General features: G+C 38.4%; 1 protein-coding gene across 1 annotated transcript in view; it reads right to left on the bottom strand.

The window, feature by feature from the left end:
- Positions 1 to 337: 337 nt before the first annotated feature.
- LOC127572945 (transcription factor TFIIIB component B'' homolog) overlaps positions 338 to 23,108 on the bottom strand; it is a 56,833-nt gene continuing 34,062 nt past the window's right edge. Inside the window, exons 12-28 of the mRNA XM_052020670.1 lie at positions 21,098 to 21,287; positions 19,444 to 20,023; positions 17,354 to 17,448; positions 16,642 to 16,984; positions 14,962 to 15,173; positions 13,903 to 14,296; positions 10,048 to 10,206; positions 9,575 to 9,611; positions 8,696 to 8,981; positions 7,953 to 8,152; positions 6,627 to 7,377; positions 6,270 to 6,453; positions 5,606 to 5,672; positions 4,458 to 4,644; positions 2,519 to 2,792; positions 845 to 887; positions 338 to 342 (exon numbers count right to left, since the gene is read on the bottom strand). Of these exons, the coding sequence (XP_051876630.1) occupies positions 338 to 342; positions 845 to 887; positions 2,519 to 2,792; positions 4,458 to 4,644; positions 5,606 to 5,672; positions 6,270 to 6,453; positions 6,627 to 7,377; positions 7,953 to 8,152; positions 8,696 to 8,981; positions 9,575 to 9,611; positions 10,048 to 10,206; positions 13,903 to 14,296; positions 14,962 to 15,173; positions 16,642 to 16,984; positions 17,354 to 17,448; positions 19,444 to 20,023; positions 21,098 to 21,287 (4,007 nt within the window). The remainder of the gene's footprint in view (positions 343 to 844; positions 888 to 2,518; positions 2,793 to 4,457; positions 4,645 to 5,605; positions 5,673 to 6,269; positions 6,454 to 6,626; positions 7,378 to 7,952; positions 8,153 to 8,695; positions 8,982 to 9,574; positions 9,612 to 10,047; positions 10,207 to 13,902; positions 14,297 to 14,961; positions 15,174 to 16,641; positions 16,985 to 17,353; positions 17,449 to 19,443; positions 20,024 to 21,097; positions 21,288 to 23,108) is intronic.

Here is a 23,108-nt window from a genome sequence, read left to right as displayed (position 1 = left end):
TTGCATATCCATGAACATAAAATCACCAGTATAGTCTAAATACATTAATTACTTTGTATTAAACAATTATTAATCTATTTAAAAGTGATAACTATTCAGTTTCATTGATATAAATGAAAATGGGTTTTCACAACAATATGAACATTTCAATAAGGATGTATAGCACTTCATCAATAAGCACTGATTTCGAATCAAGGAAAATGAACAATTTGCTCATTACATTGAAGTATACCAGTCAGTTTCATACTGATTTAATCATTCAATATTTGAAAAGCCATAAAATTATTTTACTACTGCCTGCCCACCAAACTGAACAAGCTCAATGTAAAGAGCTTCATCAAACTGTTGCAAACAAGTGAAACTCAATGTGCTCAGTTTTTGTATCCAAGGACGTACTCACATTTATGGACAGTAAATCCAGCAGAATGTTTTTTCAACCACCATTTATTCAGGTAAAACATAGGGCAGATTGCCCCTGAATGTAAGTGATGTGCAATTGTAAAGCATCAGTTGGGCACAATGCTGAATAGCTGTCCATTCATACCATCCCCCATTCTTATTTTAATCTCCTTTAGATTAATCACAACATGTGCAGAAATTATCTGGTGCAAACACTTCTATTCAAGAAGTACTTTTATATTAAAAAATGGAAAGGAATCATTTTGATATCTTGTGGAAAGTATTTAAAGAAATTGAGAGGATTAATGTTCAGAGACAGGCAGAATCAGCTACAACATAATCCCGTTTCCCAGCAATAGGAGGAAGCAACAAAATAAGGAAAATGTTACTAATCATTAATGAGCATTCATAAAAACTGCCAAATCTTGTGAAAACATACACTTACCATAATTACCTAATGTATTAGTTGCTGAAGGTGCCGAGCAATCCTATACAAAAGACAACACAGAGAGTTATAATGATCAATGAGGGGAGTTGTTTGACCCACAGATGTCTATCACTGACATGTGGGACAGAGTTTGGCAATGTACTTAAATTAACTTGTTCTTTTCAGCAAGAACACAATAAGTACTGCAGAATGAAAAAGGTAAGGAGAGAGAGGGAAAAAGGGGCTAGGAAAGGGAAGATGAGAAGAAGCACGGTGGGGGGGGGGGGGGGTGTGGGGAAGGAGAGTGGGGATTACCTAAAGTGGGAGAACTCAATGTTCATGCCGTTAGGCTGCAAGGTCCCAAGACGGAAAATGAGGTGCTGTTCCTCCAGTTTGTGCTTGGAATTCTCCTGGCAGTGGAGGAGGCCGAGGACTGACATATCAGTGATAGTACGTGCTCTGTCCGAAACTGTGATCTGCATCTCCCCGTTGCCGGTCACTTCAACTCCCCCTCCCACACTATCACTGATGTGTCAGTCCTCGGCCTTCTCCACTGTCAGGAGAATTCCAAATTTAAACTGTAGGAACAGCACCTCATTTTCTGTCTTGGGACCTTGCAGCCTAACAGCATGAACATTGAGTTCTCCCACTTTAAATAAACCAAACCGCCCCCCCCCCCCCCACCCCATGCTTCTTTCCTTCCATTTTCTAGCCTCTCTTTTTTCTCCTTGCCTACTTCTTTTTTCCTCCCCTCTCCTCCCCTCCTCCCTTTGACCCATCCCCCCGGTGGATCTGCTCTCCCCTCCTCCCCCACACCTACCTATCACTGTCTCTTACCTGCATCTACCTATCACCACCCTGTGCCCACCCCGCCTCCCCTCTTTTGTCCACCGATCACTACTCTGCTTTTCCTCCCATATATTGGGCTTCCCCTTTTCCTATCTTCAGTCCTGAAGAAGGGTCCTGACCCGAAACGTTGACCGCCTGCTTTTCTCCACAGATGCTGCCCGGCCTGCTGAGTTCCTCAAGCATCTTGTTGTTTTTTTCATCTAGATTCTGCATCTGCAGTCCTTGTTTCTCTAGTACTGCGGAACAACTTGCTTGTCAGGCCCGGAGACAATCATGTACTCTCAGCGTTAAAAAATCTCCAACTTTTCACTGGCATAATCTTTCTCCTTTACCCCTTCTTTGAAAACAGTGCATGAGAAGGAAGTCTGGCAGCTACTTAGAGTCTTACTGCTTAAGTAAGAATTGCTGGATATTACAGAGTGATGCTGCACACTGAAGCATTAACAGTTAAAATTCAAAGAATGGATATTTAAGTTTGCACTGCTTTATCACCCAGTCTGAGATACACTGAGAAATAGCACCGAGAAAAAGGCTGTGAATCTTTTATTGATGATGGCACACAAGTTGCGAGTAATTTACTTTGGATGATAACTCCCATCAGTGTAAAACAGATACAAGATGAGGCCAATCACATTATCTCACAACAGTAAAGTTACAGGTCTGGCTGGACTGTAGGGGGTAACTAATTAACCAATTAAAACATATCCTGAATAAATTTCACCAGACATTTCACTCTGGTGCCAGCAGCTCCACTTTATGCCCTTTGTAAAGAAACCACATTGTGAATCAAGTCTACCCTGCAATATCATATCAAAGTATAAACCAACAGAAATAAAGACCTACCTCAAGTGGTGTAAAGGCAGCTAAATTTGATTGAGTAATTCCTTCATTCTGTGGCACATTTTCTCTGAGAACCTCTTGACTTGACACAACCACTGAGCTCCTCTTGGCAGAATCATTTTGATTATCAATCAAACTGTCAGCGTTCCTTTTTCTATCCATTTGTCCCACATTCAGTCTTGGCATATTTGAGCTCCATTGTTGAGGGTTACTTTCTATAACTGTCATTGATTCAGACACAGTGGGTATAGTAGGTGCCTCTACTGAGGGTTCAGAGCTGCAATCAGAAGCATACTAATTAATAACTTAGAACCAGCACTTTTAAAAATATAATTCCCGGTTTTGTGTTTTCACAAATGCTAATGAAATCAAGCAATTCTGCACCTTATCAGGGCCGAGGATGAAGTACACACAGCTGCAGTAATAGCATCAACAAGTACAAAGTAATGCTTCACTGCTCCAAAAAAGGTACCAACGTAAGCATGTGGTAGGTACAACTCTACTGCCCTTCAAATGGGTGCAGCTATGCATTTAAATCCATTCAAATTCAGCATAACTGTTTGAACTCTCCTAGATTTACCCAACAGAAATCCTTTGAGCCTATATTATTACTCCTGGCTACAAATGGAACAATTACAGTGGTGGTTTTCTTTAGCAGCCCTTTGCAGAATTGGACCAAGGTTGAAAGTGCCCAAATCTAGGGATTTTGGCAGTGAAAAAGGGAAGAGGAAATTTTATCCAATCACTATCACTCACCAGAAGGTGAGAAACAATGTTATAAGCTGGAGTATCCAGGGTTTAACTAAGGGTCTATGAAACACCACAGACCTCACATATAAGGCTCACATTCATTTGCAGTGATTGCTTGCTTCTGATGAAATTAGGTATTTGGTATTCAAGCTTGTAACGTAGCCATTTAATAGGCAACAATGACGAAATTAGAATTCTTCCAAACCTCTGAACCCAGATATTCAAGCACATCAACTATTTAAAAAAGTACTTGAATGCATACTTGAAGAGCCATGACCTGCAGATCTAGTGATATAAAGTGTGAAAAACAAAAAAAACAGCTGCAGACTGCAGAAAAGGCTGGAAAACTCAGCAGGTCAGGTAACATCTGTGAAACAGAAACAGTTAACATTTCAGATGAAAGATCCAAGACCTGACATTTTAACTGTTCCTGTTTCTACAAATCCTGCCTGATGACTGAGTTTTCCAGTATTTTCTGTTTTTGCTGCAATGTGTGAATTGGTAGGGTGATCCTTTTTTGATCAGCACGGAAGCAATAGCCTGATGGCACCCTCTGTGTTGCAAATGTTTATGATTCTACTAAAACTTAAAATTGTAAATAAAATAGAATTGCCTAGTTATAATGAGCAAGATAGCTCTTACATGTGGCTACACCCCTATTCTAACCTGCAACTGCAGGCTTTCCCAATGCACTTTTTTCAAATAATAAAGGAAAAGAATCTAAATTATTTTTCTAACCAAAATTATTCTATGTTTGTAGATACATATCTAGAATCAATCTAGAAGCAAACATATATATTTAATTCACTATAAAGCAGATAAATTAATAAAATCTGCACCAGTCCCTCAGATATTAACCATGACAAATGATTAATGACTTAAATTTTTAAAAATAATTAGAAATAGTGTCGATGTTGTTTTCCCATACTCTGAATCTCATTCATTTCCTCTGGGTATAGGAGAAACAGCTGAAGAGGTGCTTCACAGAACAGGAAGCTTAAGGTTAAGTACAAGACAACTAATCTGCTCAAATCACTTTCCCACTGAAGCACCAATAAAAAGTACAAAAATAACCCAGGAATATTTCTGTGCTCTTATTTACAACACTTTGATCTCTGTGCAATTTTACATTAAATGCACTTCTACTTTTAGTTGTGTTTCAAAGTGAACATTCAGAAAATACAGGATTTACCTCACAGCAAATTCAATATTTTCTGTTGATAGGGGTGGATACAGCTCAGCGAAACTCAAGGTGTTTTCTGAAACAGGGACATAGGAAGCTGAAGATTCACTGTACTCTGTTAAAGAAGAGGCTGGGATCTCAACCAAGGTTAATATGATTGTCTCTTCTTTTGGGTTTTCCACTGCCATTAAGTTCCCTAAAAAAAAACATAACCACAAAGGATTAATTTAACACAATGGATGCCATACCATCATTGGGGAATACCCAATTTAAATTTACAGTTTTGGAAATAGGACTGCAATATATAGATTAGCCAGGCAAACCCACAGAACAAAATAAAAGCTCACAATCTGCCATTCTGAATTATTTAAGGATTACAGTAAGCATGTCTAAAAACAAAGGCTGCCTTTAGAAGACCTAATACAAGAGAATTTTCCACAGAAATGCATTAATTAGTATGTTAAAGCTATTACCCTTCTCTTCCCATTTCTGTTGCAGATTGAGTGAAACTATCCGGATTTTAGCCATGCTCAGTAATTGTGTCCATTCATATACTTACTATTCTGTCAGGATGGCTGTATTTTGATAGTACTTTCCAGCTCTTATTTCAACCATTTAGAAGGTCAATAGTTGTCAGATCATAGTGCACTTGCCTTGCGAAGTGTTTATTTCAAATTACGCATCATCCTGATTCAGACATATACCATTTCTTGTTCATCACGACTAGAGTTCTTTTCTATTACCTTTTGGAGCACTGTCAACTTAAGCACAAGTCGCACAGTGGCGTAGGACAGTAATAAAATTATATTTGTCTCCACTTAGGAAGGAAATCCACCACCCTACTTGGTCAGGATATAAGCGAGACCAGCCCCACATTAATGTGATGAAAGTTTCCTTCTGCAGTGGTTGGCAGATGTCTCCATTACAATACCCAGACTGCAGGAACTTGAGAAAGCATTGCAGCACCTTCTCAGGGCAACGAGGGACAGACAACCAGTACCAGCCTTGTCTGCCACGTCTAAAAATCCTATTTACCTGTTTTTTTTAAACTAAAATCACTAATAACTCAATCAACTATTAGTTCTGTGTTTCTGGACTAGAAGTAAATTTACTGAGGTGGGATGATAAAGGATCAGTTCACGAAACTTGCATCATACCCAAGTTTTCTTCATAAGTTTTCAGTGTTTCTTGGTGTTCCACATTTTGAGGTTCTTCGATATCAATCTATAAGAAATCAGATTTTAATGCAAGTTTACAATAAAACAAAATAATTCATTTTGTACCTTTTTGTGATGTGTATCAATTATAAACAACAAACTACACATCTCCACTGGGAATTGAATGAATTGGTAGAAGAAAAGCTGTATAATCCAAGCACTATTTGCTCATTGCTGCTCCATTTGAAAGCAAAGACCACAGTGAGGGCTGGATTTTCAATCAGATCAACATAATCTTTTCCAATTTTCATTGAATTGTTACCAGAATCATTCACCAGATTTTCGCCACTGGAGTGAGGTTGTTTTCACTTCCAATTTCATCAAGCATCTGTACATTTTTGAGCTCATTAACCTTCATTCTTCAAACAAATGCTGGGCTTACACTGAATCTTCTACAGCGCTGATACAATCACTAGTTTCTCAAAGACTCTTCCCTCAATTCTTTCTTAAAAATTACCTAATTTGTCTTTTTACATGATAGCAGGATTTATTAATGGCAATAACAACAAAGGATTTTACCGGTAATTTTCCATTGGAATAAATAGCAAAACTACTTAAGATAGATCAATCAGAAGTTTACTTGCCAAAATGTAATACTATTCACCTTTGTGGAGTAACCAGAGCACAAAACTTCTGGAGTTGTTTCTGTAGCCTCAATAGACAGCGTTGGATCAGCAGTATGACATAAAGTCAATGAAGATTGTGTAAAGTATGTCTCCGAGGAAATTCCTGGTTGAACATCCTGACTTTGAACTGCTGTGTCTAATTGAATATGTGCTGGAGACACCCTGAAGAAACGTTTGACATCATACAAACAAAACTATTAATCTATTTGTTTGCAAATACAATGTATTTTATCTCACACAAATTCCTTACATTTCTTTTTTTTTTACACTGGAACAGATGCCAAAACAGCACAGTTAGATGTTACAGTAATTGTTACAAGATTATCCTCCTTTACCTTTCACGCAGATGCTCAGTGTCATCAGGCGGACGCTCAGTGCCGTCAGGCGGACGCTCAGTGCCGTCAGCCGGACCCTCAGTGCCGTCAGCCGGACCCTCAGTGCCGTCAGCCGGACCCTCAGTGCCGTCAGCCGGACCCTCAGTGCCGTCAGCCGGACCCTCAGTCATTTTCATTTGTTCTTCCTCTCCAACACATTTGTCTTGTTCATCAGATGTTAGTAACTCTGCATCAGAATTGTGGATCCTGTTGTCTAGGTGCTCAGTATTACTCATTTGCCCTTTATCTGTCACACTTCTGTCTTTCTCATCAGATATTAACAAACTTAACGTTTTGGTCAGATGCTTGGATTCACTTTCCATGTGTTCAGTTCTATTTATTCCTTCCCCTGCTCCCACACATTTGTTCTGATCATCAGATGTCAACAAGTTTAACTTTTCACCCAGATGCTCAGACCCACTGTCCTGATGCTTTCTTCTATTCATTCCATCGTCTTCTCCCACACATTTGTTTTGCTCATCAGTTATTAACAAGTTTAACCTTTCACTCAGATGCTTGGTCTCACGGTCCAGATGCTGAGACTTGCTCATTCGTTCTTCACTCGCGTGTTTTTCTTGGCCATCGAGTACCGATAGCTTACTGTTTGGTTGTTCAGTTGGAATCTGCTTTATGGTTATGTTTTCTTCATTGCCTTCTATTGTCACCAGTTGAATTGGCAAGGAGTCATCAGGATTCATTTCTGCTTCATTACCTGTAACCAGATGCATCAACAATTATTGTTTTCCTGTACTAACATTTTCTCTCAGAAAAACAGGACCAGCTTCATTGTGTGTTATTCACCTTAAATAAAAATAATGTGCTTAAAGTAACAAGTTTATAATTTCTGCAAGGACTTAGAAGGCCACTGTATCAGGCACTTCTGAAGTTAAGTGCATGGTAAAAATTATTTTAAGATGAATTTCTTGAGTAGAATACCCTGTTTCTCAAACAAGATCTACATTTATAAGCAAACAGTGCTCAATTTGTTTCCAAAGTGGTTAACATAAAAATATTCCAATTGTCAAAAGATATTTCCAAAAGGATTGCAGTTAAGATAATTTCTTAATACAGTCACCCATGCTGCCAATACTACACAATTCTGAAATAAGTTTTAATTTATACATCACCAGATTCACCCCTAAGTGTACACATATTCACAGACAAATTAGTGACCGTGAGCTGGTGATGACTTAGACCCTCAAGTTAACAGCTAACTTCAGCACAAAGAACTTATTTTTTGTTTTAAAGAAAAAATATAGTTAATTGGGCTCTGCCCATTTTGCATACCAGGTTTTTCCTTCTGCAATGCTGTTCTGGTTGGCTCTATAAAGCTTTGGATTTCTTTACTCTCAGTAGTAGGACAAGGCTTTATTGCATGGCTTCTAGAAGTGGATTTGCTGAGGTTGGGTTTTGGTTTTGGAAATCTGCACCTTCTCCTGGCTACGTTGTTCTGTGCACCATCAGATTCTTCAGTGACTGAAGAACTACTAATGAAAGAAATTAATTCTTTTAGGTGTCAAATAGAAATAATATGTTAATAGAAATGCATTATAAAATTTCACCTCTAAGTATTTTTGCAAAACACATTTGCAATGAGAAGTTTAGCTAAAGGGCGAGGCCAAGTTGCCGGAAAATCATCGATATTCAATAGGCAAAAGGGTATCTGATGTTTATCTGGTGCCCAGCTCAGCTTCCAAAAGCTTGTGGATTTGAGGAAAGAGAAAATTCCGATGGACATAGAAACTCAAACCTTTGGGGTCCTGGGAAAGAAAACATTGCAAGATATGTGGAATATAATCGAGCATCAAGGAGGAAAAAGTACTGTTTCAAGCTTCATAACAGTACAAGATAGGTTTGCTTTCTGTATTTGAGATTAAGCACCAAATCCTAAAACAATCATGTGGTATTAGCATGGCAGCACACTATTCCTTTTACATCATACATTAGTGAATTAGAGTATGTGAAAAGTATTATAAAGCAGTGAGCGATTTATGGAGACAGTAACTTTTCCTTTGCTGCAGTGGCATTACCTAAAACCAGCTTTGGTAGAATCTTCTTTTGGAAAAGGAGGTTTTTGCAAGTCCAGTTGACCCTTCAGATCTTTCTCTGCAGAAGCACACTGTTTGTCAGGTCTGTTGGATTCAGTGTTTGATTCATCACTAGCATTGTGAGTACTGCACACTACAATCTGCAAAGAAGGAACTTCACTACCAAGGACAGATTCTTCTTCCAAGTTCTTCTGGTTTACACAGATCACATCTTTATATGCAGCGTCCTGTAAACCATCACTATGCTTGGCACTGCAATGCTCCTCTTCTAAAGGGGAAACAACATAAAAGTTAAGCTAACCAGAGAACAAGAAATTGCTCTGCATTTTAAGTATAAACATATTCTTTTCAATACATTGATAGATTCAATGCATACAGCAACCCCATATTCTATGTCCATTGATTATTTACATAGAATGAAAGTTTATTTATAAGAATAAGATATTTACTTAAACATATTCCAAATCTAGAACTTGAAAATAAATCAGCGAGTGCAGATTCTTTTAAGAAGAAAAATTAGCCATCAGCAGCTAAAGCACGATTTGGAGGGAAAAATCTTTTCTGATCATTTGTAAAATGGGTGTTGAATTCCAGTGTCAAACAGACTGAACAAACAAAGGTTAGAAATGGATTTGCACTTTCAGATATCAGGTTGTGACAGATGAATCAGAAGGTGCACACGTTTTCATCTTTAAGCAAGTTCATTGGGAGTTAAGTGTCAGTTTTGCTAAAGCAACTTCAATTTCCTATGTGCTTCCTTTATTCTGAGCATCATGATTGATAGTGGCATTGCACAACAATATCGTGGCATTGCACAACAAATGCTAGAGAAAATAGCCCTTCAAATTAGTACTTACTCACCTCGAACTGGACCTTCACTTGGAACTTCTATAACTTCCTGTAAAATGAATTTCAAATTATTTTCTCTGGTAAATAAATATTAAATTTAAAACAGCAATTCAATGTGAGTATTTGCTCAAGACCTAATAATTAAAATGTAGACAATGTGATAGACTGCCTTTCTGCATAATAGAGCAAGTAATTAATGAGATTAGACCAGTGTGTATATAAATATAATTTTAAATGGTCAATACACCAATATTCACAAACTAATATTTTCATAGATATTTTGCAAGTTTTTAAAAAAATGTTTAACTGGTGATGTGCATTTGTACCTTTAACTTAATACATTTTTGAAATTATTTTTTAAATTTGCTTTGCCATGAATTATTTACAGAAGGCCACAGCTGCCAAAGATTCTCTAACATTATTTAAATCTCAGCTTTAGAGTTTTGTTGAAAACAATTGTGGAAACAACAGACTTAATAACTTACAACAAAAAGCTCAATCTGATCAGCAGTTGTTGGGTGGTAATCTTCCTCTGGGATAAAGGTGCATGACTGACTGGGTTCACTTCTATCACGCAACTCAAGAAGTGAGTGTTCAGCTTCACTAGTATAGTTCTTGTCTGAGACATTAAGTGCTATTTCAAGCTGTGTAACAAATGGGAGTGATAAGGTATATAAAAGTAAGTTTCCAAATAAAACACATTTTAAAGCTGCATTTCTTACTTGGAGTCAGCTTTAATTAGTTGTACAAAGACCAAAATTTTAGTATCAGTTTTCTTGGAACATCAACTCAACTACCATCAAGAAATGCAGGTTTATGGTACAAACAGAAGGGAAATGTATGTATAATTAATTGAACATAAAGATAAAGTAAACATGAATAAATAAAACAAAATCAACTATAAGAAGTAATAATTCCTTGCACTATTTTAGTTTTAATGGAATAAAAATTAACTTCATATAAATAGGCAAAGCAATTCTTATCGAACCTATTGTCAAAAGATTGGAATACTACCCATAGCACCCGGTGAGAGCTCACAGTGTCAGTAGGACAACTAGCTTCAAATCAAGGGCAAGTTGCTACCTCAAGGAGAGGTGGGAAAGATGAAGTGAGGGAAGCAAAGTTGGTGGACAAAACAGGCAAAAAGAAAGCTTACATGTATAATTTTAGCTGTACAAATTAAAAGTATGCATGCATAAAAAATACTCCCCTCTCAGATTCAAGTTATAATAATTCCAAGGAAACACAGGTGTTGTATTCAACAATGCCTTATCTATTGTTTGATCTATTAGCAATTATTGAGAATTGAATAAGATTGCATGAAATACCATATCAATTAGTCCCATGTATTTTACTGAACAGAAATAGTATTAACCTACAATAAAGAACAGTTTTCCATAATGAGATCATCAAAACCAGGTGGTAAAATCTCAAAGATGGTCAAGAATAGGAAATCTGAGGTCAAGAGCAGAGGTAAAGAGCTAGGACTATTTCCTACAAAGCAGTGCGATTTAATGGAGAAAGACTATTTCCTTAAAGATAAGCCATCAGTGAGTTAATTCACAGCAAGCACAGAGATTAAGAGAAATTCGTTTACAGGACAAGGGTGGCAAGTGACGCAGTAGCCCTAGAAAAGGTCCACAGAAGAGCTTTAAGATTCCTATGATTAAAAGAAATATGATTAAGTATCAGAACATCGAACAGTACAGCACAGAACAGGCCCTTCAGCCCACAATGTTGTGCCGACATAGCTAATCTACCTACAGAACGCCCATATCCCTCCATTTTCCTCTCATTCATGTGCCCATCCAAGCCCCTCTTAAAAGCCCACAATGAATTTGCCTCCACCACCCTATCAGGCAACGCATTCCAGGCATCCACCACTCTCTCAGTAAAAAACTTAACCCTCAAGTCTATTGTGAACTTACTCCCTCTCACCTTAACTGCATGCCCTCTGGTATTGGATCACTCAATAATGGGAAAAAGATATTGCTTGTTCACCCTATCTATGCCCCTCAATTTTATACACTTCCAACAGATCACCCCTCAGCCTCCACCGCTCTAGAGAAAAGAGCCCAAGTTTGTCCAGCATCTCCTGATAGCACATGCCCTCTAATCCAGGCAGCATCCTAGTAAACCTCCTCTGACCCTCTCTAAACCCTCGACATCCTTCCTATAGTGAGGTGACCAGAAATGCATGCAATACTCTAAATGCGGCCTAACCAGAGTGCTATAGAGATGCATCATAACTTCCTGACTCCTATACTCAATACCTTGATTAATGAAAGCAAGCATTCCATAAGCTTTCTTAACCACCCTGTCTACCTATGTAGCCACTTTCAATGAGTCATTGACTTGCACCCCAAAGTCTCTCTGCTCTTCAAAACTATTAAGGGTCTTGCCCTTCAGAGTGTACTGCCTCTTGACATTGATCCCGCCAAGATGCAACACCTCACATTTATCCGGGTTAAACTCCATCTGCCATTTCTCTGCCCACATCTGCAGCTGATCTATATCATGCTGTATCCATTGCCAGTCTTCTACACTATTCACAACTCCACCAATCTTGGTATCGTCTGCAAACTTACTATAAATGTTCACATTGACAGAAACATCCAAGTCTTATAAATGAATACAAAAAGTAAATTATTCTAGTTCATCAAACTGAGAGGATCTAGGAGATGATTCAACTGCTTAACAGTATAAATGGACAACATTAGAAAGATCTCTTTAACCAGAGGTTAACATGCCTTTGACTGGTGTGGTGAGAGTTGATTTTCATTCGCCTTCAGGAAGAATTGAGCTAGTATTTGGTTTGGGACAAATCACATCATGTGGAAAGCAAGAGGCAGTATGCATAACACTAGGTCTATTTCCCAGGGAATTGGCGCCTTGTCATGACCCTTGCTAGGTGTGCAGGCTTGCTACACTTGTGGCTTGTTTGGATATCTGAACTAGTAAAATAGGGAGAACTATGGGGACAAAAGAAGGCATTGGGATTGGTTTTGCATTGTTCTCAGAAGGAACAGACATAGATGTAATTGGTAAATGATCTCCCTCTGTGCAAAACCTGTTACAATTCTGAAGAAACCAGTATCTGATGCCAGCTTCTGCAACATGGTCGCAGTGGATAAGAACAATGAAAAATTCTAATTAACAGCTTGTTTGAAAAGTGAAATTTATGCAATGAATTGGATAAACAAAGCAACAATCATTGCAGTAAAATACCTTGGTAAAAATCCCTGAATTAGATGTACAAAACATCAAAACAAGAAGAGGTCTTCTGAAAAAAAATATCCACATGACATTATTTTATAACCCAATATAATTTTTTAAAATTCTGTACAAGATCTCCAGTCCATCAGAACACCAAAATGCTTTGACTAAAATTATACTTTGGCATTCTCTTACTCTGCGGATCACCAGCCTCAGCCAGGAAGTAACTAGGCATCAAAGTCAAAGACGGTTGAACAATCAGGCAGCTGCTGCATACATTAAGGCTGAAAAGTGTTTTGCCCAAATCTCTTAAACATCTCAGTCAGTTCAGGAGATGAGCATTGGGATGTGGAAAAGGATGAGGGTTGTCAGGAGGACTAGAAAATGAGCATAAGGCAGGGAGGGGCAGAAAACAGTGGTGGAGAGCAGAGATGTTGAAAGAAACAGGGTTGGGCTAGAAACCAGAGGGTCAGAAAACATGTAGCTGTTGGCAGTAGACAGATTTGATAATCACTTTGTTTCTTAAAATAAATAAAGGATTATCATTTTAGTACACAAGCCAAATAAAGTTACTTCACATTTTGGAATCAGATATCAGCAGCTCTGGTGAAATTAACTCAACTCCTTACCAGAATTTGCTTTTCTAGGCAGAAAAACAGAAATTCATTGGTAATAAGCACAGACAAAAAAAGATTGGATTCAGATTCATGAAAACTCAGTCAAAAGTACAACAAATGAACCAGCAGAAACAACTAATACAGCAGACACATTCACCATTTGGTGAATTTTTAACTGCATAACTATTGTCATGTGACATAAAAAGCACAAACTTCTCGACATGTGGTGTAAGGCAGCATAGGTGTGCAGGACTGTAAAGCTTTGGAAGTACAGTAGTATGGTACAATGCTGTTTATCCTTAAAGCTTTCTGAGCAGCTGGCTCACACATGAATAAGAGGGGAATATGGACCACAGCTTCCAGGTGAAAGTAAGTTAGGAAGAGAACTGAGAAATCAGCCAATAGGTCAGGAAGAGGAGATACAAGGCATGTTATGAATTATATCAGAGTGCTTAGTTGGTAAGCAGGTGGCTGGTATTGAATATTTTCAAACATTTAGTGCATTACCTCTTCCATAGTTTCCTCCACTTGGGCTTGAACAGGTTCAGGAGATCGGAGGCTGATTGGCACAAAAGCTGGAGCTTTGTTGACCTCCTCTGGATTGATGGGATAGATATCATCTTCCTCTTCTACATCAGATTCTTCATCATCTTCTTCTTCTTGGGATGCTCTCAGGGTAACAAGTGTCATCTTTGTGGTTCCTTGACTTTTCCCAGCACTCTTAGTTTGAGCCTCCTTCTTACCCAAGACTTTGCTGACTTTGGGTTTAGTTTTGTGAGGTCGAACAGGTCTACTTCTGAACTTGCCCTCAGTTTCTCCCTCAGATAATGTAGAAGTAGCTGGTGGTTGCTGATTTGCCGAAGGGTTATAAAATGTTGTAGGTTTGGGCTGTCTTCCGGATCTACAATACAAGAAACAGATTTACCTCTTGGTTCCATGCAACACCAGCCAGAGATTTTAACACCAACAATTAATTGGCAACTTCAACCAAACTAGATGGAACATAGAACAATTACAGCACAATTCAGGCCCTTCGGCCCACAAAGCTGTGCCGAACATGTCCCTACCCTAGACATGAAGAAGGTGGTCAGTGTGGCATTTACATTTATTGCTTCACTAACTCGTTTTCCTCAGTTTATGTTGTGCTTTGAACAGTGCGTCTGAAAATGTGGTTATGTCATATTTTCAAAGAAGTGTGCAAATTTAATCAAAGGAATATCATCACCAAGCCAGATTCTCTACTGAGTGGCTTGATCACAGGAGTTTAACATTCTACAGGCAGTTACAGGGCAATCAGTTAATACTCTGCTGATTCTTTTCTTCCTTTGGTTAAGAGGAACACAGGCCACCAACAAAAGTACTTCCATTGCCAACAGGGTTGAGATGAACTACATCAAGCTTAAACCAGGACCTGAACCTTTCAATGACAATTTATGCTTGCTCACTGAGGCATGCATTGGGCAAAACTTAGGTATGGATGCACATGATCCAGATTATTCTAACCCCCAAATCCACCTCGGAGTATTCAATTGACAAATGAATAATGAAGCTAGTACATTCCAATACCTAGTTGGTTTGCTCATAATATTTTCCTGAATGGCAGCTAGAGTTAACTCCTCTTGCTCATTTTGTTCGTCGTACTGAAATGTCTTTTCTGATTGCAGTTCTTTGTTTGAATCCCAAGTCCTTCTTGGTAGCTCTGTGAGCGAATCAGTCACATGTTTTCTCTTCGATTTAACCATACCTGAGGATGCAGCATCTGGAGATGGAGATTTTGACTGGAAACCAAAGCAAAAATGGTTTTACAGTTGGACTAATCAGTTTTAATGCATACTTGGAACTATGAGTACAAAGAGAGCTGTTAACTAAGTAAACATTATCAGTTCTACATTCTGGGAACAGTTTCACTATAAAACCAAAAGCTCAGTGAAAAGAAGGAAAGATACACAAGTATTTATTTTTTTCAGCTTTGTACTTAATCTACTTCATTGTAGCTCTTCAATGGTAGAAACTACATAAATAATTGGCTTTGATACTGAATAGCTTAATTGATTATGCAAATATTACCACTGGCTCTTTCCTGTGGGAGCAGGCCACTCTACAAATTAAAAGAGCTTAAGTTGTAATTCATTAGCAAAAAGGTGATATACAACTGGACATAAGTTGTATAACTGGACATTCTGATCAGTCAGAGGTAATATACAACTGGACATAAGAGTTAGCGCAATGATCAGGGTTCAATTCCCACCGCTGCCTGTAAGGAGTTTACACGTTTTCCCCATGACTGCGTGGGTTTCCTCCAGGAGCTCCAGTTTCCTCCCACATTCCAAAGACGTACAAGTTAGTACGTTAACATGGGTATAATTGGGCGGTGCAGGCTCGTTGGGCCGGAAGGGCCTGTTACCATGCCGGATAAATAAAGTTTACAGTTCACCTCAGAGTGAGTTTAGCATTGATGTATCATTGGCACTGTTTTGATTTTCTTCCAATTTTTAAAAGGAAAACTGTTTAACTTAATGAGAGAAAAAAATAACAAAGCAATGCTACAAGATAAAGAACACTTTACAAATACAGTAGTTTGGGATGATGCATGATCCAGCCATTTATCCTTCAAGATTTCTAAGAAACTGGCTCACTCATGAATAAGAGGAGAAGTTGGACCACAATTTATAGGTGAAAGCAAGTTAGTAAAGGCAAAAGAGAAATCATGTAATAGGTTAGGAAGAGGAAATACAAGGCATGTTACGGATTATGTCAGAGTGCTTAGTTGGGAAGCGGGTGGCTGGTACTGAATACTTGTGATAACTGTAACTGCAACACTCTGATGCAAGTGACGGTAGAGCACCTGGGCACAGACACAATATTAGCTTTTTATTCAAAAAGATAAATAGAAATTTGTAAACCAGCAAGGCAAGCCCCAGGAAGACATGGGAAAACATGCCACATGTACAATGCTCCATGAATGGAATGCACAGGCATGTTTCACTTTGAGAAGATGAGGAGAAATTAAGAGTACAAACTAAAATGAAAGACATTGTAAACAAGGAAAAATGTATGACTAGGAACTGGGGCATTGATGACAAGAACAAGAGAACATGATAAATTTATGAAAGTGATAGAATGGTTAGTTGGATAATTAACAAATTTATTTTCAGATACATATAAAAGAACACTAAAGCTAAAGCACTTAATTTGAGGATTCATCAAAATGACAGAAGTATGAGAGACTTCAGCCATTAAATATACCAGAGATGCTGGAACTTCTGATCCATTAGTTCCTTCTGATTGATTCCAGACTGCATCTTGCTGTATTGGAACATTATCCAAAATTCTTGCATCTGGTGCAAAATAAGCATTGCTTGCAGTCTGTTGATGAGCTTCACTTTCTTTACTACTAGTGGTATCTGGACTGAGCTCCGTAATATCTTGAGTTGCAATATTACTTCCTTGCACTGTAGCAACTTTCCTTCCTTGTGCTGACACATCTTTCTTCACCACCGCTCTCCCTACATTTGGCTTGGGCTTCTGGAAACGACTTCTCACTGGTCGTCCTGGTTTGCTTCTGGGTTCTTCTGGTTTCTCTACAGGTCTAAAAAAAAACAAACATTAGTACACAAAATCCAAATGTAACACCTTTAAAACCATGAACTAAATTACTGAATTCTTTCATACTCTTTTTCAATTTAATGATTCTTTACCAATACATACAAAGAAGTTTCTCAGTTACTATGCTGTCAAGAATAGTTCAGTACTTAGTGTTAAACCAATTTATAGATGACACTATGGTGAAGAATTTTTTTAAAAAATCAAGTGGTGAACCATCTCAAACCATTCTCGTAAATACTCGAACACCTATCATGCAATATCACTGAAACCAACTTGGGAGTAGATCATCAATCTGCTTTATCAACGTGCACTCTGCTGAGATAAAAGGAAAAATACAGGAAATACAAGTTACCGTGGTTCAGTGTCAGAATCATGTACATTACATGATGTTATCTCTTCAGCTTTATCAGCTTCTGTTGTTTCAGGCTTCAATGAACTGCTACCATCCTATACAAAAGTAAACAGCTCAAGGTTATATTGACTTTGGGAAACAATAGCATCTGAACAAAGACAACAATTTTGCTAACAGCAAAACAAGACCACTAAAGTTCACAAATCATTTTCCGCCTGTCAAAATAACCAGTTAAGTTTGTTGAAATCTGCAGGTATCACAAATACCAGGAGTTCCAGGTAGACGGTGGTATAATTATATTTCAGGTTTTTTTTCCAAAGATCACACACAAAATCAATCTCATGATGAAAGGGAAGCTCAAAATTGATATGGGCACTAAGGAAGAAATCTACAAAACTGCCATATAAACGGTAGCTTTAAATAATCAATCAACGCAAAATACAAACAGCCCAGTGGATTCAACATTGCTCTTTAATCTGCTATGTAAATATAGAACATATATAAAATTTTTATGCCTACTGAAAACTTACTTCTCCCAGCTCCTGATACTACTGCCTTAAAAGTAAATGCACCCAATTCTAAACATAGCATTAATATCTCACCGGTACAGTTTTGTGACAAAAGAATCTTTCCCCAATGTTGGCTGGTTGTAATTAATGGACGAAAATATATGGAAATCTGTGAAAATGAACACTTGCAAATCAGGATGTCTGTTAAAAACAAAGACTTACTGACAGACCCAAATAATTTGGATGATAAAAGAAAGGACAATGTGAAACTATGGACACTCACAAATTACAAATAACTTCCGATATGTCAATCTCTATGACAACTTAAAACAAACGACAGCCTATAGCACAGTGATTGTACCAAAACTTCAATTTCATTACTAGTAGTGCTCAACCTTTCTGGTGTCAAATTCTTTCAGACTCAACGCTCTCAGAGGCGTCAGAGTAAACGTCATTGCAAGGCAACGACCATTCCATGAAAAAAATTATTTTTCTGAAACAGGGAGCAAAGCAGCAAACGGGGAAGCAAAACAGCAAACAACCTGCTGCACCTCTGAGATTGTACAATTGTGTGGCTTCATCCCAGCGATACAACCTCTTCTTTGCTGCTGCAAACATTGGCTAAACAATGCCTAATTACACACATTATAAGAGGTCCAATATTGTCTACCACTGCATGCACTGATCTCAGCAGCCTCCTGAATCAAGAAACAGCATGCAACAATCCTTTCCTACACCCCTGCCACAGCCATCCATTTTCAGCAGCTTCCAGCAACTCTTCATCTCTGATCTTGCCATTATCTTCCCACCAACTTTTGATAAGAGCATGTGTTTTCCTTGAGAAGCTTTGTCTTTGGAATGTAAATTTGAATTCTGCCTCATGTCATCCTGCTGCGTTTCTTGCAGACACCATTTAACCAACACTGGTGTCCTTTGCTCAGTTGCAAAATGCTGTTTCGCTCCGATACATGCTGGGATTACTTCTATTTCCCATCCTAAATGTTCCAAAGTTATTTTTAAGATTTGCCTTTGGAAACTTCTATATACCAGCACAAGCTCATCACATTTCTTTTTTTTGGGTCATGAAGCTGCTGTCAAGTTGTTAAGTAAAATAGATGAAAACAGTTCATTACACTGCTCCAACTGACAGCAGCCTGAAATAGGAATTTAAGCTCCAGATTCTTTGGAGAATAAAACTCTATACTTGACGAAAATCAAAAAACTTCTAAAACTAGAAATCTTAAATAAAAACTAGAAAATTGTGGAAACACTCTGCAGCTCAGGCAGAATCTGCAGAAACAGAAAGTTTCAGGTGAAAGACACTTCACCTTTAGCCTGACTTGCTGAGTGCTTCCAGCATTTCTGGTTTTTAAACCAAACATTTGTGTGAGAAGGGGATTCACCACATTGTTGCAGCTATTCAGGTGCTGATTATAATTTCAGCTGTTTAAATATGTGCAATAATCAATTTCAAGTATAGACATCTATTAAAAGATACTCTGTTGATACCAGGGAGTTTACTTTGAGGGTTGATACCAGGGAGTTTTCACTGTCTACAAACAAAGGATGTACAATTGATACCTTTTCTGACTGTTTATATGTCATGACCTCAGATGGTTCTTCAAGACAAGCATCACGATCCTGCAGAAATGATTCTTTAACCGCATCAGCCCCGGATTGAACAGCATCGGCCCTGGATTCCAGGGCGTCAGCCCCAGGTTGGATAGCATCAGCCCTGGATTGCACTGCGTCAGTCACGAATTGAACAGCATCTGCCCTGGATTCCACCGCGTCAGCCCCAGATTGGATAGCATCAGCCCTGGATTGCACCGCATCAGTCACGGATTGGATGGCATCAGCCCCGGATTGGATAGCATCGGCACTGGATTGCACTCCGTCAGTCACGAATTGTACAGCATCTGCCCTGGATTCCACCGCATCAGCCCCAGATTGGATAGCATCAGCCCTGGATTGCACTGCGTCGTCATAAGATGCACTGGGTTTTGGAGCGGTTTTAATACGCTGTTTTCCACCTGCTTTTTTCCTTCCAATCAGTTTTAAGTTGGGCTTAGATTTCTGGGGCCGAGCAAGCTGAGATTCGTTAGAACTTCCACTTGTGACTGGTGGTGTTGTACCTGACAGTGTTTCACTTTCACAGTCACTGAAACAAATATTTTGACAAAGTAATTACCAAACAGAAAGATATTCAAATATTTAGAAAAGTGAAATCAATCTTAAGTTTCAAGATTCATAACAGATTATCAGCAGTGACAAACTAATAAATGGCAAACAAACACAGTGGAATTCTGAGAAATAATTCCAATGTCAGTTTCCTGATGCAAGTCTCTGCTCCTATTTTAATTTTTATTTTCTTTTGTGCTCATACAAAAAGTGCTCTTTCTATCTTGAACACCATGTATCCCAGTATAAATATTAACTGTTTCATCAAACAAAGCCACTAAATCCCAATAATAGAAGTTCACTTTACTCCCAATTTTTCTCAGCAACCGACTTTGTAGCCTTTCCGAATGATATTATCTGTCTGTCAAAATGCAGATAGTTTTGAGTAATTAACTCAAGCAACTTGAATGTCGAATGTTTTACAATTTTTACAACAACATCCCTTTTGGAAAAATGATGTGTCTCTAAATTTTATTTTAACCTTGGACTTTGGCAAAGTATATTCTCAGCCTTTGTTTTTTTTTCCAAAAAATGAAAATGTGAGCAGCTTACTTTATTTCATTAAATTTCCCACATTTGTGTAGTGACATTATTTTCTCGGTGATATTATTTACCATGCTTAAAATTCTTAGCATATCAAAATGTTCCACAAGTAGCACCAATTAGACCAACTATAATATCCCACATCCAACCTAAGAGTATTGTTCAACATCCAGGGATTGGCACCTTAGTGGTTCAGCAATATAATTCATTGCTCTATTTACAAGTCTGGAAACCAGCTGTGTATCTCTCAACTTCTTAACTGAAAGTTTCATGCATCATTGTGCTTCCAACTTTAGAATTATCTGCTTTGTAACGTGGTCAGGATAGAAAAATAGTCATGAGCCCTAGTGCTTGCTTCAACCCACTCATTTCAGGGGATTGATGAAGGGACAAGCAGAAAACATGCAAAGTTACCTTTGTTTTGAAATGGAGGCAGCAGGACAACTGAGACACCAGCCAGATATCTCAATTACCTTAAAGGAACTACATAATGTAAGTTTCTCATTTGTACCTGAATGATTTATCTTCCTCATTGGGCTTCTCCTTTCCCTTGGCATGTGAAGGCTGTTTGCTTTCAGAAGCCCCTTGGTCAGACGATGTTTCACCATCGGCCACAGTATGGCTTTCATCTTCACCTTCTGCAATTGGCTTCCCAACATTGTCTTTGCCACCAGAAACTGAAGCTGAAGTTTTCTGGACTCCTATTCAAGATGTTCACAGACATAATATCTTTTATTGCAAAGTGATAAAAGCAACCAAAAATAAAGTATTTAGTGTAGTTACTGGGCTTCAAGTTAGTCTGGTAAATTTCACTTCTGGTGATCTAACAATCTGTTTGCTGCAATGGAATTCAAACAAACTGCTTCACTGAGTGACAACTGCTTGATTTTTATGTTGTTCTTGTCCAGTCTTCATCTAAAAGTGTGGCTTCCATAAGATACTGGTTATTACAGGAAACAGGAAAACTAACAGTAACTGATCTTAAGTGGCCTATATTCATTAGCGAAATGACCACTGAGCCCAGTTCTGGCTTTGTGTTAAAAATTAAAAGCAGACTTACAGGAAGTGTCACTCGACAGCAGACAGAACCAGGAACTCCTGACAGTTTTTACCTTTCTAATCCAGAGGTTACAAGGTCATTTGCAGCTTCTATTTCCCAGGCCAGTATTTGGCAAAAACTAAGAACCTAATGTGCAGACTCCTCAACATTGAAATGAGGGAAATTGTTGTGGCCGAATTTCTGCTGGTTTCAGCCACAACAACAATTTTCCTCGTCTCAAAATACAGATAAAGTCATTCACAGTGACGGACACAATCCCTTTCAGTGTGAATAAAGGTCCCGATGACAGAACACTAACCTGAAACATCAGCTTTATTTCTCTCTACATAGATGCTGCCTGACCTGCAAACCATTATCAATATTTACTGTTTTTAATTCAGCAACTTTTTTTAAAAGATAACATATGAAAGTTAGGACAGTACAATAACTCCAAGGGACATACCAAAACACAAAATACTAATTTACAATAATTCACAAATAACCCTAGCCCTAATTCACCAGCAAGATTCAACCCAATGAAAACTTTACAGAAATGATCATTTTTAGCTACAACAGCAATTTTTCTAATGCCAAAAGGACTTTTAAATGAAGGATTAAATCTTCTTCAACAAGTATAAAGGTACTTAACAATAGCTATCCTGCCACTACAAGTTTCAGAATCGTGTTTTCTCTCCTAGAGCCACAGAGTCCTATAGCATAGAAACAGGCCCTTTGGCCCATCTAGTCCATGCTGACCTGCCTAGTCCCATCTACCTGCACCCGGACCATATCCTTCCAAACCCCTCCCATCCCATGTACCTATCCAAACTTTTCTTAAATATTACAATTGAACCCACATCTACCACTTCCGCTGGCAGCTCGTTCCACATTTGCACCAACCTCTGAGTGAAGAAGTTCCCCCTCAGATTCCCCTTAAATATTTCACTTTTCACCCTAAACCTAGGACATAGTTCTAGTCTCACCCAACATGAGGAGAAAAAGCCTGCATACATTCACCTTATCTATACCCCTCATAACTTTGTGTACCTGTATAAGATCTTCCCTCATTATCCTGCATTCCAGGGAATAAAGTCCTAACCTATTCAACCTTTCCCTATAACTCAGGTCCCGGCAACATCCATGTAAATTTTCTCTGCACCCTTTCAAGCTTATTGATATCTTTCCTGTAGGTAGGTGACCAGAACTGCACACAATACTCTAAATTCAGCCTCACCAATGTCTTGTACAACTTCAACATAACATCCCAACTCCTGTACTCAGTGCCCTGATCTACGAAGGCCAAAGTGCCAAAAGCTCTCTTTACAACCCTATCTACCTGTGATGCCACCTTAAAGGAACTATGGCTCTGTATTCCCAGGTTGCTTTGCTCTACTGCACACCTCAGAGCCCTGTCATTCACAGTGTAAGTCTTACCTTGGTTTGTCCTCCCAAAGTGCATCACCTCACACTTGTCTGCATTAAG

This window comes from Pristis pectinata, chromosome 7 (assembly GCF_009764475.1).
Source record: "Pristis pectinata isolate sPriPec2 chromosome 7, sPriPec2.1.pri, whole genome shotgun sequence".
NCBI lineage: Eukaryota > Metazoa > Chordata > Chondrichthyes > Rhinopristiformes > Pristidae > Pristis > Pristis pectinata.
This window is presented reverse-complemented; position numbering and strand designations above follow the sequence as displayed.